This window comes from Helianthus annuus, chromosome 11 (genome assembly GCF_002127325.2).
Source record: "Helianthus annuus cultivar XRQ/B chromosome 11, HanXRQr2.0-SUNRISE, whole genome shotgun sequence".
NCBI lineage: Eukaryota > Viridiplantae > Streptophyta > Magnoliopsida > Asterales > Asteraceae > Helianthus > Helianthus annuus.
Window position 1 is genome coordinate 153,892,941 of NC_035443.2, and position 15,753 is coordinate 153,908,693.

Below are 15,753 nucleotides of genomic sequence, written 5' to 3' on the forward strand. Positions count from 1 at the left end.
GAGATAACAAGGTGAACAACCACAGTCTGTTTTGTTTAATGTGTATGGTGGAAGGTCGGCCAGCCAATCTGGCAAGTATTTTGGCATGGTCATTTGTGAGGCCGGAGAAAGGTGGGAACAATGCTAGGTTGTTTGGAGGGCCTTACATTACTGTGTTGGCAGACAGGCTGGGAGCATTTGCTGATTATCCTGCTGAGAGGATGCAGACAGGTGCAGCACCATCGTTGATGGAGCTGAATAGTTTCCAGCAGGCTGGTATTATTACGTACGATGATCCACCAGCGTGGTCGAAGGTATTATAGGGGTAGCAGGTGCCACCTCCACCAGGCTCGGAGGCAGATACTGTGATGCAGGTCGCGATCCCTCCACATTATCAGATGCCGCGTCAGAGGCATGAGTTGCCAGCACGTGAGTACCCTATCAGGGCGGCGTGGCCAGATCCGTTGACGTTGGAGGGTATGTATGATAGGGTGGATAGGTTTTTTGAGTTTCTTGAGCAGGTGAGACAGGAGAATGCGGAAGGTCAGAGGCAGATACGGGATGGTATGAGAGTTATTATGGATCGTCTGCAGGTAAGCCGCCGCGATCTTGGCAGCCACAGCAGGAGGAGCCTGCTAACTTGGAGCAGGGAAGAGGATGATTAGTAGGTTGATGGTTCGAGGATGATGCAGCAGTAATCGAGCACATCTTTTTGTTATATTTTCTTTTTATGCTGTTTTCATCATATCTTGGTCTGTACTAATATTTTAAACATGTTGGATGGGTTTTGGGGTTGGTTAATACACTTGTGGATGGTTGTTGAACTTGATAGTATATATTATGTCTAGTTTGTTTGGTATGTATGGTTGATTGTTTAGGTTGATGGTTGTTGCCGCTTCCGTTCACGTGTCCGAGTTATTACAGTTTGCTGAGCGCGTATGGATTGGAGGGCATATGTGGTATCGACTGGCACACTGATAGTCTCACATATTTATTCAGCTAAGTCGTTCCACTTGTACATTTTGTATATTTATTTATTTATTTTTCGTATTTCTTTTTGTTTTTTAGGTTTTAGGGGTCGCGTTTTCATCCTTGCATTAGGGACAATGCAATATTTAAGTGTGGGGATGGGACATTTGAGTCTTAGTTGTTAGTTTATTTATTTGAGTCATAAAAAGTCGAAAAATAAAAAAAAAAGTTTAAAAATCCAAAAAAAATAAAAAAAAATTAGAAAATGTCTTTTGTAATAAGAAGTTTGCAAACTAAAAAGCGGAAAATGATAGAAAAGTCGGGTTTTTGTTCAGGTTCAAATAATGATAATATGAGATAAAATAATTGAGCTTGTGTCTAGTTTGGGATGTGCGGGTAGGCTCGATTCGGTTCTGGGTTCCTTTGATCTTAAAATTACCTAATTGTTGGTCTACTAGTGGGTTCTCATCTAGGGAAAGTGGGGAAATTGAAACCGCCAATAATAGTATTAGGGATGCCGTTATAAGTTAAGATCGCTAGAGTTTCTTGTCATTATCTCGTTGAAAAAGGGTAGTAGCGCATGCCTATGAAATCGCGGTTGGGGATAGCAACTCTACAACCAGAATACCTCTAGGATGTGTGAAATTGAAGAAGAAAAAAAATAGGAAAAAAAAGAAATAAAAGAGCTAGAAACTGAATGAAAGTATCCATTTCTATGTAGTCTGGGTTGGGGATAGCGACTCTACAGCCGGATTACCGCTAGGGTGTGTGAAATCGGCCTTGCAAAGAAAATAAAAAGTACCGAAGCCTTAGTAATCCGAGTTGGGGATAGCGACTCTACAGCCGGAATGGCTCTGGGTTAGGGAAAGCAACGTCTATGCTCGAAAAAGGAAAAAAAATGGAAAGAAAAAGGAAAAAAATAAGATTAGATTTGATTCTAAACTCTCTTGATCTTGGTATGAGGCGGTTAGGATTGTTCCTTTTGTCCTATAAGCTTGAGGGGGGATTAGGTGGACTTGCGATTCTTAGTGTGAGACCCTAGGTAGATTGACCATAATTGAACTAAATTGCATGATGAGGGCTTGGAACCGGGTTTGGGTTTAAGAGGACCAAAATACTTGCAATCGTGGCTAACACAAGTTTCGGTTTTAACAAATAATTAAGCTTTTGTCCTGAATGATTATTCCGACTATGATTCCGCTTTGCACAATTCTTTTTCGAGGACGAAAAATGGTTATGTGTGGGGATATTTGATATATTGTAAAATACATCTTTATTCGCGTCCGTTTTAGTCGATAATTAATCGTTTTGATTCCGTTTTAGCATAAATTGTACATACTATTGATTAATTTATGTTTTCCCAGGTCTTTACAGAAAAAATGTGCAGAACGAGTTAATATTTGGCTAAGAAAAGAGTCGGATCGGAAAACATGAGTTCGGGAGTTGAAACGAGGCGAAAAACTGATCCTGGAGCTTCCAGGCGGGCCGCGTAAACTTAAGTTACCTCTTAGGCGCCCCGCCTCAACTTAAGGCATGGTTCTTGAATGTGGCCTTCATACCGGCCGCGCAAACTTAGTCCAACATGTTACGCGGGCCGCGAGAAATCTTAAATCGTGCACCGACTTGAAACAACAACGGCTAGTAGGGTTTGAAAGATTATATATTCACCATGATTGTGACAACTGTGTTCTGTAAGCACCGTATAATGAAAAACAATGTTGGTTATCAATAAAACAATATGCTTTGGTGTTATTATATGTGTTCTTGTGTTTGATGATTTTACAATTTGATTCGATTTCGACTTCAAGTTTTAAATCACTTTCTGGAAGGTTATACGCAAACTGGTGCTTAAACGCAATCAGTTTAATGCGACGTACACTCCGGAACTGTGACGTAAGCCAAACATACCCTAAATATCCGTTACATAACTTAGAAATAAGTTTCGAAGGATTCGGTATGGCGAAAACATGTTTATTTGAACTAAAGAACTAATTACGACAAAACTGCGAAACGAACGTTGGTGGCCGCCCGAATAATATTTAATCCCACAAATATTCTGTTATGATTAAAATTTTATTTTAATCAGGTTCGTGTTGAAAAATAAATTAAAACGCTTAAAAACTTTATTTTTCAAGTTTAAGCGCGTACCGTGTTGTCAAGTGAATACAAGCTTCCTATCATCCCACAACCTACTTGAATCTTGAAGGTATAACAATTATGTTTAAATCATACCATTGATTCATAGTTGTTCTTAGATGATTTAAAGTTTCTCTTGAATCTTGGGATTTTCACTAAACTTGAAATCTGAAAATGAATTGAGTCTTGGTTACAAAAAAATGGTGGTGTATATATATATGTATAACCGTACATATACGTATATATATGTGTGTGTATGAGTTTTGAGTTTGGTTGTTGTTAAATACTCGTTTATATTGTTGCTTGTTCTTAAATAATGGAAAAAAATGCAAGTATTTTGTGATTCATGTATGATATGTTAGATGACCAAGTACATCAGCAAATAACATAAATAAATCTCATATTTGATGCATCTAAACCCATAAAAAATGTGATGCTATGTTAGTGTGCTTTAGGCACTTATACACGAAGATACATGTGGGTTTAAAGCTCAAGAAATGATAAAAAAGGGGTTGTTTGGCAAAAACTGTTTAAGATCAGGTTATAAACACTATAAATAACTTTATTTGATGTATTATAATGGCATGAAACTTTGACATAAGGTTGGTAGCTTTACATGTTGTACATATAGCTTAAAAAAAGGTAAAACATGCGAAATTTGCATGATCTAAATGTTGTATTTAAGACCTGCACTATCATGAGTAAAACCATTATTTTATTCAGTAAATAACATGGGTTATGTTAAAAATTTCAAGTCGTTTCGATTAGGGATGGTTCGGGTAACGTTTGATGCAAAACTATACGGTAAAACGGTTAAAAATCGCCTTTTCGAAGGATTTTTATTAAACTGTTTTATATCAGTAACCAAACTGATATTTTTAGTATAAAAATAAGTATTTTAACTTATATTAAGTTTACTTGGTGTTTGGTTAGTCATACGTGACTTCCGACGCTCAAAAAAAGTTACCGAAACGCTAAAATAAGTGTTTTTCGACATAACTATAATGGGTTGTTCATGAGAAAAATTTATATGTTACAATGTGCTATGTGTTTTATAATATGTGTATGATGACATGATAATACATGACAAGATTATTTGTTTTACGATTGAGTACATATACGCGAATATACCAAAATAATCAAAAATAATAACTTTTCAAGGAATCTCAAAGTTATGTGAAAATTCTAAGTATCGGAGAAACTTCGTCATTTTTATGAATTTTGTTTATTAAATCATTCTTATTGAATTTAGGACAAATAAATAATTTGAGGGATTGTGTTAGCATATAAAAACGCACCCAAAGGTGAGTACATAGTTCCCCTATTTTACTGTTTTCAATTGTTTTGGGGTGATTCATCTGTATCAAAACGATTTCGATGTTTTAACGATGGTTTCACAACGAGTAAGATGGTTTATATCAAACTAATAACGATTTCGATAATGTGAACGAGCTTGTTGGTTGTAATTACATAACAAATGACATTCATTAATTTCGGCTAAACTGACCGGTATTAGGTTATGGTACCATAGGATCCGACAAATCCCGTTATCAGATCGGACCCATGGTTATGTGTGGGTTAGGTGGGTAACGACCGAATCTGATGATTGTTAACTTACCCTTTGGAGGTTTGTTAATGCGAAAACGAGTTGAACAATAAACGAGTCACACAGGTTTGAATGTTATTAGCGAGACGACCAAAAGTAGTTTCACGATCTAAAACGAGAATGATTTAAATGACTAAAGAGATGTTTAACGAATTAAACGATCTGGGTAAACAATTGGAAGCGATGTCACACAAACGAGGTTTTCGAAACGATATAAACTATACGAATTTTATTACGAAAATGATTTACGAAAAGCAAATGTTTTGGGTAAAGATTCATGGCTTCGAGGTTTATAAATTATAACCAAACTATTTTGATTCGGTTATTCATTTTACGATACAAACATTTTATAAAACAAGGTTTTCTAATGACAATTAATGAGGTTGCACAATTTATTCCAACGTACAAACGAGCCATGAATCTGACACTCTCACAAAACCTATGTACTCGCCAGCATTTCTTTGCTGACTTTGTTTTTACATATGTTTCAGGTGATGTTGCTTAGTGTCGATTGCGAATAGGATGCAAGCTCACTTAGGACTGGACAAGGCCTTAGTGATTTAATAATAATGATAGACTATGTTTGATTTGCTTGCTTGTTTAACTTTAAGACAATGTTTAATATTTAATGAAACGAAACTCTTCGTATCCATGGTTTGAAACAATAATTCTGTTACAACACTCCCCAACGTTTCCGCCACGATTTATCGTTTTACGTGTCGGGGTGTGACAGAAGAGTTGGTATCAGAGCCAATGGTTATAGAGAATTAGGTTATTAGTAAAATTTCGACCTAGACTATAACTTTCTAGGACCCCAACGCAAGTTGATTTGCGTTTAGGATAAAAAAAAAAGCGAAATCCGAATCTGCTTTGAAAATTGATCATCCGTTCTAGGATGATTGATTACTAGGTTTTGAACCCTCCCAGTTTGATTCATTTTTGGCTTAGTGCCTTCTGAGTTTTCAAAATCTCGTCAAAGTTTGGGTCTAAATAATGTGAACACGTGCAAACTGGAAGAGTGAATGCCTGTACCCTGAGTTTTCTGTCTAAGGCTAGAGTGTTCGTACAAATCCACATAATTGGACCAGTCACTCCTACCTGGGAACTCTTGGGGTGAGTGTTCACTTATAGGCGAGCATGTCTTCGCGGTACATTATTTTGATTCATTACTTTGATTAGTCACTGCGTGTCGTTTGTTTGTTCGAAGCAACAAACAAATGATCGCCTTCCTTATGAAACGTCAATATTTTCGAGACCTCTTTTGTTTTCCAAATTATCAACCTCGTCGTCAATGGTACGTTTCTTGTTAACAATCGACCTGCATCCATTCTTTTTGATTCTGGTGCCGATAGAAGTTTTGTTTCATTATCTTTTGAGCCTTTGCTTGCGATACCTAGAACTAAACTGAGGAAACCCTTATCTGTCGAAGTTGCTACTGGTAAACCCCTTGTGCTCGATTCTGTTATTCGTGATTGTCAGTTAAACCTTGATAACCATCTTTTTCCCATCGACCTCACGCCGATGCAACTTGGGAGTTTCAATATTATCGTGGGAATGGATTGGCTAACCAAACATCATGCTGAGGTGGTTTGTTTCGATAAGATTGTTCGTATTCCTCTTCCGTCTGGCGATATTCTGGAAGTTCGTGGAGAGAAGCCATCAGGTGGTTTGAAGCTTATGTCGTGTACGAAGGCTCAAAGTTATTTGCGAAAAGGATATGTCGCTTTCCTGGCACATATCACTGAGGAGAAAGGCGAGAGCAAGAATATTCAGGTTATTCCGATTGTTCGGGATTATCCAGAGGTGTTTCCCGATGAACTGCCTGGTTTGCCTCCAGTTCGTCAAGTCGAGTTTCATATTGACCTTGTACCCAATGCCAACCCGGTTGCGAAGGCGCCTTATCGTCTTGCACCGTCGGAAATGCAAGAGTTATCGAAACAGCTTCATTAGTTGTCTGATAAAGGATTCATCCGTCCGAGCTTTTCGCCTTGGGGAGCTCCTTTCCTCTTTGTGAAAAAGAAAGATGGATCTTTTCGAATGTGTATCGATTATCGTGAGCTTAATAAGCTTACCATCAAGAATCGATATCCCCTACCTAGAATTGATGACCTCTTCGACCAGCTGCAAGGTGCTTCATGCTTTTCCAAGATCGTCTTGCGTTCTGGGTATCATCAACTTCTTATTTTCGAAGAAGATATTCCCAAAACTGCTTTCCGTACAAGATATGGGCGTTACGAGTTTACTGTCATGCCTTTTGGTTTGACGAATGCCCCAGCTATCTTCATGGACTTAATGAATAGGGTTTATAAACCTTATTTAGATAAGTTCATCATTGTGTTCATCGACGATATTCTCATTTATTCAAAGTCTCAAGCAGAGCACGAACAACACCTTCGTTTGACGTTGGAACTCCTAAAGAAGGAACAACTTTTTGCTAAATTCTCCAAGTGTGAATTTTGGCTTAAAGAAGTTCAGTTCTTGGGTCATATTATCAATGAGCAGGGTATCCATGTAGACCCATCCAAGATTGCTGCGATTAAGGATTGGAATACACCAACGACACCTATAGAAGCTCGTTCTTTTCTTGGACTAGCTGGTTATTATCGACGATTTATTTCTAACTTCTCGAAGATCGCGGTTCCACTCACTGCTTTGACTCAGAAAAATAAGCCTTTTGAGTGGGGACCTAAGCAAGAAGAAGCGTTCCAAACGCTGAAACGAAAGCTCAGTGATGCTCCTGTTTTATCTCTGCCTGAGGGAAACGATGATTTTGTGACGCGTCGAATCTAGGACTTGGTTGCGTTCTTATGCAACGTGGTAAAGTCATAGCTTATGCGTCTAGACAATTAGAAATTCACGAAAGGAACTATACGACTCATGATCTTGAGTTAGGAGCTGTGGGTTTTGCGCTTAAAATCTGGAGACACTACCTCTATGGAACAAAGTGTGTGTTTTCACAGACCACAAGAGTCTCCAGCATATTCTCAATCAGAAGGAACTGAACATGAGGCAACGACGTTGGGTTGAACTCTTAAACGATTATGATTGCGATATCCGCTACCACCCTGGTAAGGCGAATGTCCTAGCCGATGAGATTAGTCGAAAGGAACGAGTCAAGCTTCATTCTGTTCAAACTCTATCTGATATTTGATCTCGCGTCCTTCAAACTCAACGATCTTGTGTGATCAAAGACTTATTGAAGTATGAGCTACCGCTTCAACTTGAGCTTAAACTCGAAAGGAAAGACGATGGTTTACTCTATTTTGAGAATCGTTTGTGGATTCCGAATCTGGACGATCTTCGCACCTTAGTAATGGACGAATCTCACAAGTCTCGATATTCTATCCATCCTGGTGCTGATAAAATGTACAAGGATCTCCGTACCCAGTATTGGTGGCCTGGTATGAAGAAGGATGTTGCCTTGTAAGTATCGAAATGCCTAACTTGTCTCAAAGTCAAGGCGGAACATCAACGATCTTCTGGTTTGCTTGTACAACCAGAGATACCGGTTTGGAAATGGGAGAACATTGCAACTGATTTCATCACCAAATTACCGCGTACGTCTAAAGGTCACGATGCTATTTGGGTTGTAGTTAATCGTTTGACAAATCAGCTCACTTCTTACCAATCCGTGAGGATTTCTCTGCTGAGAAGCTTGCCAAGATCTATGTAGACGAGATTGTATCACGACATGGTGTTCCTTTAGATATCATTTCCAATCGTGATGCTCGATTTTCATCTCATTTTTGGAAGACCATGCAATCTGCTTTGGGAACCCAACTGAATCTAAGCACTGCTTATCATCCCCAAACAAATGGTCAATCCGAGAGGACGATTCAAACTTTGAAGGATATGCTTAGAGCATGCGTGATAGACTTTGGTGGTAATTGGGATTCTCATCTGCCATTGATCGAGTTCTCATACCATAATAGTTATCATACTAGCATTAAGATGGCACCATTCGAAGCTCTCTACGGTGGAAAACGTCGTTCACCTGTCTGTTGGAATGAGAACGGTGAAGCTCAGCTTACTGGACCTGAGCTCATTCTGGAAACAACAGACAAAATCAAGAAAATCCGCGATAATCTTGTGACCGCTAGAAGCCGTCAAAAGAGTTATGCAGATTTGGGATGCAAGCCCATGGAATTTCAAATCGGAGCCCTGATTAGATTCCTGGAATGCTTTAAATACCCGTGTCCAAAGATAACAAATCAAAGGTCAAGTTAAACGATTAATGCGATTATGTGTTTAGGTGTTCTCTTTTATTATGAGATCCGATTTTCGTTATCCAAATCCTCATAGAATCTTCCATATCCTCATATGAGGGATTCATAATAGGATATTCAAAAGATACTATCTTAAATCCTTAATGGGTTTCTACGTGGTAGTTAAGACCCATGGATTATATAGTACCATTCCATGATTCGAAAATAGACCCTTGAGTGGTCTAGTTAAAGATTGATTCAGAATCTGGTTAAGAGTGGCATGTGATGGTGCAGCTGAAAGGACCCTCTGGTGGCCCAGTCACACTCATCACAGGTTCATTCATTTGGTTTTTCCCCTACACATTATTAAATGCACTGTGTGGACTATGCAAGGAATTACGTAATTATGGACGCGTACATAATTATAAAAATTCAGTGCACGGAAACCACAGTAAGATTTATCATGTGTAAGAACCAATAGTGACAACAATAACGAAATGTGAACAATGTAATGAAGGTACGGTGGACGCACCAATGACGCTTCATATACTTGTATATAAGTGTCCCTCTTGCCTTGCAAGCATAATGTTACTTAAAGTTACTAGAAGTTCGGAACCCTAACCGGTGTTGTTTTATCTTTTCGACTTCATGTTTCAAGCTTTCACAAGTTTCCTCTAAATAAAATTTCGGGATGAAATTTCCTAAAGTAGGGGAGACTGTGACAAATGTGTTCTGTAAGCACCGTATAATGAAAAACAATATTGGTTATCTATAAAACAATATGCTTTGGTATTATTATATGTGTTCTTGTGTTTGATGATTTTACAATTTGATTCGATTTCGACTTCAAGCTTTAAATCACTTTCTGGAAGGTTATACGCAAACTGGTGCTTAAACGCAATCAGTTTAACGCGACGTACACTCCGGAACTGTGACGTAAGCCAAACATACCCTAAATATCCGTTACCTAACTTAGAAATAAGTTTCGAAGGATTCGGTATGGCGAAAACATGTTTATTTGAACTAAAGAACTAATTACGACAAAACTGCGAAACGAACGTTGGTGGCCGCCCGGATAATATTTAATCCCACAAATATTCTGTTATGATTAAAATTTTATTTTAATCAGGTTCATGTTGAAAAATAAATTAAAACGCTTAAAAACGTTATTTTTCAAGTTTAAGCGCGTACCGTGTGTTCCTACGCGACACAGTGCTTACACTGCAAAACGCAGACAACGCAGCAAACCCAGGAATATGCAGGAATATGCCAGGAATATGCCAGGAATATGCCAGGAATATGCCAGGAATATGCCAGGAATATGTCAGGAATATGCCAGGAATATGCTAGGAATATGCTAGTAATATGCTAGGAATATGCTAGGAATATGCTATATGAAAGGTCTATAAATACCACCATTCCATCACTCCATCTTCACTCCCCATCTCTCCCTCTTTCTATATTAATCTTCTTCATATCTTCAAGTCTTGTTCTTGAAGATTCAACACCCTTTCTAGTAAACTTCAAGTTAGTGTGAAGATCTAAGGGTGTTCCCAAGGTGTTGTCAAGTGAATACAAGCTTCCTATCATCCCACAACCTTCTTGAATCTTGAAGGTATAACACTTATGTTTAAATCATACCATTGATTCATAGTTGTTCTTAGATGATTTAAAGTTTCTCTTGAATCTTGGGATTTTCACTAAACTTGAAATCTAAAAATGAAATGAGTCTTGGTTACAAAAAAATGGTGGTGTATATATACATGTATAACCGTACATATCTATACTACTTTATAAAGCATATCCGAAGGATAAGATTGGAAATGAAAAATGTACTTAAATCATACTCAATGCACAATGTACAAGACTTAAAGCACCAAGAAACACATAACTTTTACCCTTTACCCGGATCCATCATCAGCCGTCCATTTTCTTTCATTTCTTCACACGGATCATGATCTGACGGATGATTTTGTTTTCACACGGATCCACCTTTCCCCTTCCTTCTCTCTCATCTCTCTCACAACTCGCATCTCACCAGATCTTTTCATCAACCTTCTCTCTCTCTCTCTCTCTCTGGCGACGCAAGCACATGCCAACGATTAGGGTTTCGATATCAAATTCAGATTCACAATCTCCAACAGAAATCAAATCCAATGGAGAATACGGTTCAAGAGGTTTGCGATTCAATCATTTCACTTCATACAAAGGTTACTAACAATGGCAGACCTAATTTTTGGTTTCAATGATGAAGTTAGGGCACTTTCGAATCTGGATCTGGACTGTAATGAGGTGTTGAATTCGTTTTTTTTTTTTTTGCTAAATTCGATTCTGACCAGATTTGATTTGTTCTTTTTTTCAGTTCGTTTTTTCATGAATGATGATGAAGACCAAGTTCAGTTGAAGATTTGGGCAACTCCGGTAAGGTTGTTTCACAATTTATTATAGTTTTTTTTCGCCGGAAAACAACCGACACCCACAAAGATTGAATCTGTAGGTGATAAAGATCATCTTTTGTTGGTAAGGTTGGAGTCTTTTTATGTAATGTGAAGTGGGTATTGTTGTTTCAAGATTTTGAAGGGGGATTTGAAGTGGGTCCTGAATGAACAGATCTTGATGTTGTTAATAGATGGTTCTAGAAGGTCTATGTTTTTTTTGTGTGTGTGTGTGGAAGTTGGTGTGTGTGATTTCGGAGAATCTTGAAACAGATGATTCTAATTTTTTTGCTTATTTTTTGGGATATATGTATATTCGTTGATATATGTATGGCAAGAATGAACATATATTTTGAATATTTTCTACAAAAATAAGGTTTGAAGAACTATAATTGCATGTAGTGTTGTGTCACTCTCTCAATATGTGTAAAAACAAGATTTAGCTTTTATTATGTTGTGGGGCTGGTTTGTTGGCTCCATGTTCTTGTCTGTCAAACAGTGGGGTTTTGTTGAACATTATGTCTGTCATATGTGGGTTTTGTCTCAATGTTAAGTCAATGTTGTGAAAAGTTATTCAGTTTTGTTTACGCGCTGTAAATTGTGTAGATTAAATCAATAACGACTAGCTTTGATTGTTGTTTTTGGTCAGGTGATTGGGTTTCAAGCTCGGTTGGCGCTGGCTTTATGCTGCATATCATCAATGTGCACACAGGAGAGGTAAATTTAGTGTTTTTAACCGTTTGAAATCAGTTAGAATAATAATGAGTGGAATTGAATGCTGAATTTGTTTATTTTTCGCTGAAAAAAAAATATATTTTTGGGTTCTATTAGGAAACCTTGGAAAATAACATGGAATGTGCAGAAATTTTGGGAGGAGATTTGTATGTATTTCATCTAACCACGGGAGCATACTATCTTTGTCGTCATGATTTCTTCGAGTTAGCAGAGGTTTGTGGATTGGCTCCTGATTGGTTTAGAATTTTGGTTGGTGATACCATTGACTACACTGGTATGTCCTTCAATCTTGTCAAGATGAAAATGGAAAAAGTTTCTTATATCTTTTTTTAATGTTATAGATGTAAGAGGTTGGAGAAAGACCGGTAGACCAAAACAGGTGAATCTGTCATCTATAGAGGTGAAAACTATTAGATGTATCATCTATGATCCTCAATTGGTAAGTTTGCTCTGCTACAAACTCAAGGGTCTGGGCTACCATAATGTCTATAAAATTTATTACATGTGATATCCTTCTCTCTTGAATATTACATGAATGATAAGATTTACCTTTGAATATTACATGAGTTAATTTGGTGTTGATTTTTATGATAAACGAACAGGAGGACATTTACAATATGGAAGAGATGTCAAAGTCAGCATTCACTTCAAGCTTGTTTGAGGGGGAAACAAAATCTCTCACTAAATTACAAGGGGAAACCATAACTGTTGCGAAAAGTCAAAGTAAAGGAATAAAAAATGTATTTGAACCGAACTACATTCCTCTTTGGGGTTCCCATTCCGTATGTGGTCACAGATCGGAAATGGAAGATGCGATTGCAGTAGGGATGAGCAAATTAGACCTGGTACCGGTACCGAACCGGGTGCTTTTTCGGTACCGATTCGGTACCCACTTTTGACATTTTCGGTACCGGTTCGGTACCGGAATTTACCATTTTTTACCCTCAAATACCGGTACCGAACCGTACCGAACCGGGTATATTCGGTACCGGTACCGGTACCCACTTTTAGGGATTTTCGGTACCGGTTCGGTACCGGACGGTACCGAGCTCATCCCTGGATTGCAGTTGTTCCTTATTTTATGGAAGTCCCTAATAAAATATTTGTTGGGGATTATGTGAGCAATGAGGTGAACTCAAGTTTGGCAAATCAGACCACTCATTTCTTTGGGGTATATGATGGCATGGTGGCTCTCAGGTATAGTCTTTGCCCTTTCTGTTAATTCATATGCTAAAAATGGGTCGGTGGGTGGCATGAGATGTGTAACGTATCAAAACGTGTTGGGTGAAAACCTCAAAATTTAGATCAAAATGTAAAACAAAAAATGTAAAGATGAGACCTATAGGGAATAAAGTTTTGGGTTGATCAACCAACCAGTTATTCTTTTTTTTCTTTCAAGCTAATTAATGTATTACATTTGATAATAGAAACTTATATTATTAAAGTAACAGTTTATATATCTTAAAGAGTTAATTGCCAGGATGGTCCCTGTGGTTTCACTTTTTTTTCACGTTTAGTCCCAACCTTTTGAAAATCATGTATGCTCCCTATGGTTTGTCATTTTGTTACTCAGATAGTCCCCCAACATTTACTCTGGGGACTATCCGGGTAACAAAATGACAAACCATAGGGAGCATACATGCAATTTCCAAACTAACTAACATCTACTCAGGGACTATTCGAGTAACAAAATGACAAACTATAGGGAGCATACCTGCTATTTTCAAAAGGTGGGGACTAAACGTGAAAAAATGTGAAACCACAGGGACCATCCGGGCAATTAACTCTATCTTAAATAAAAGGATATAAGGTTGAAAAGAATTTAAGTAAATTTTAGAGGGCTTCCATTTTATTTGACCCATTACGATATTAGCTAAGTTTTTGTATGTTACCTAATTGACCTGTTAGAGTAAAACATAACCCAAATCGCTTCACTTATATGTCAAAACAGGTCAGTGAAAACCAGTAATTTTCTAATATGGGTTTGTCAGAGGCAGCCAACGGTTTGTTTGTTTGTTTTTTTTTTTGTCTTTTTATTAGGTTTAGATAATAATTGAACATAATTTCTTATTTCATTTTTTGGGTCTTATTATTAGGTTTAGATAATAATTGAACATAATTTCTTAAACGGGAACAAGCTGCTCCGCTACCCCATTTTAAATAGCAAAACTAAGTCTTAAAAAATCATATTACAAAAACTTTACTATTAAAATAGCCATTTCGAAGAGTCATCATAACATCTTTTGTATCCTGCAGTTTGGCACAAACGTTTCGGGAGTTTATAGCGAGTTGCTGTAGGATACATCTTTCTTCATGGTCGATGAAAAAGACTTGTTAAACATGGGTAATCATCTCTGGGTCCAAGAGTGGATGAATAGTGTGCATTTGGTTATTCAAACAACAACATGGTGTTTGTGGGGGTGTTTCACTGGTGTGGTCTTTGAAGGGAAACAAGTTAACTTGGAAGCGATCAAGGTGGAGGTTAAGACTCTAAGCTTTCTATGGTGGCGCAATAAAGCAAAGGTGCAAGAACTTACATGGGAATGGTGGAATGTTTGGGGCAGTAGAGGTTGTTGAATTGATGCTGGGCTGGGGATGTTTACTCCTCACCTTTTGTGTTTTAAGAATTGTAATGTACCAAATTGGTTAACTTGTTTGGTTAATCGTTTTCTAAAAAAATTACTTTTGTTGGCCCTTAAAAAAATCCTTTTGTGCAAAGGTTCATATTGATTTTTTCTTGTTTATTTTTGTGCCACTTAAAAGTATCATAAAACTAAAAGTTGTAGTGCAAAGCCCTGAAGGTCTCCTCCATCCATAACTTTAAAACTGGTTGATAATATTTAAGGTCAATAATTCAATATTTCCTACAATGTTTTTTAAGCTACATTATGAAGATACTCTTCTTTAATATTTCTTAAAATGAGGCCTACCCTATATATTGTTTTAAAATATAAAAGTCAAAGAATACATAACCAAAACAAATAATATATGTACCTTCTTAAACTTTAATTACATTGTTGTCTTTTATTTTTGTGTTATCGACAAACTATTACATTGGTGTCTTTTACTTTTGAGTTATCAACAAAGTATTTTCTCATTTATCTTTTTAAACCTAAAATTAAATTATTATCAATTTCATCTTATTTTTTAATTGTTCAATCCTTTGATGCATCAAAACCATTCACATCCAACCCATAAGTCTGACAACCTTAAGAAACGCTAACGAATGGAGTGATGTGGCATGTAGTAACTTACTCTTATTTGAAAGAAAAAATGGGCTGTCTTAATTGTCGAAAACCGTCGCATCGCGCGGTTTTCCGCCTTGTAAGAAAAACGAGTGCCAACATATCACGAATAAGAAAACTAACTTAAGTACTATACAATATATCACGAGACGACTGATGAACTAACGGTAAATGAGTATCCCATTGTAACTCGTCACTCCCGCCGCATCGCGCGGGTAAATGGCTAGTACGTATATATATGTGTGTGTGTATGAGTTTTGAGTTTGGTTGTTGTTAAACACTCGTTTATATTGTTGCTTGTTCTTAAATAATGGAAAAAAATCGCAAGTATTTGGTGATTCATGTATGATATGTTAGATGACCAAGTACATCAGCAAATAACATAAATAAATCTCATATTTGATGCATCTAAACCCATATAAAATGTGATGCTATGTTAGTGT

At 37.3% G+C, this 15,753-nt stretch overlaps 1 protein-coding gene across 12 annotated transcripts; it reads left to right on the top strand.

The window, feature by feature from the left end:
* The first annotated feature begins 10,905 nt into the window (after nucleotides 1-10,905).
* LOC110890813 lies at nucleotides 10,906-14,769 on the top strand. Of its 12 annotated transcripts, none has more exons than XM_035979225.1 (8): nucleotides 10,912-11,072; nucleotides 11,150-11,187; nucleotides 11,258-11,321; nucleotides 11,980-12,047; nucleotides 12,162-12,339; nucleotides 12,407-12,504; nucleotides 12,668-13,262; nucleotides 14,322-14,769. In XM_035979225.1, exons 4-7 carry the CDS (start codon nucleotides 12,015-12,017, stop codon nucleotides 12,962-12,964), a joined length of 606 nt encoding a protein of 201 aa, XP_035835118.1. In that variant the 5' UTR covers nucleotides 10,912-11,072; nucleotides 11,150-11,187; nucleotides 11,258-11,321; nucleotides 11,980-12,014; the 3' UTR covers nucleotides 12,965-13,262; nucleotides 14,322-14,769. The 12 variants fall into 12 exon arrangements, 11 of the variants coding, with proteins under 11 accessions (XP_035835118.1, XP_035835113.1, XP_035835122.1 ...); XM_035979220.1 differs by having other exon boundaries at nucleotides 11,258-11,316; XM_035979227.1 differs by having other exon boundaries at nucleotides 10,920-11,072; nucleotides 11,154-11,187.
* The last annotated feature ends 984 nt before the right edge of the window (nucleotides 14,770-15,753 follow it).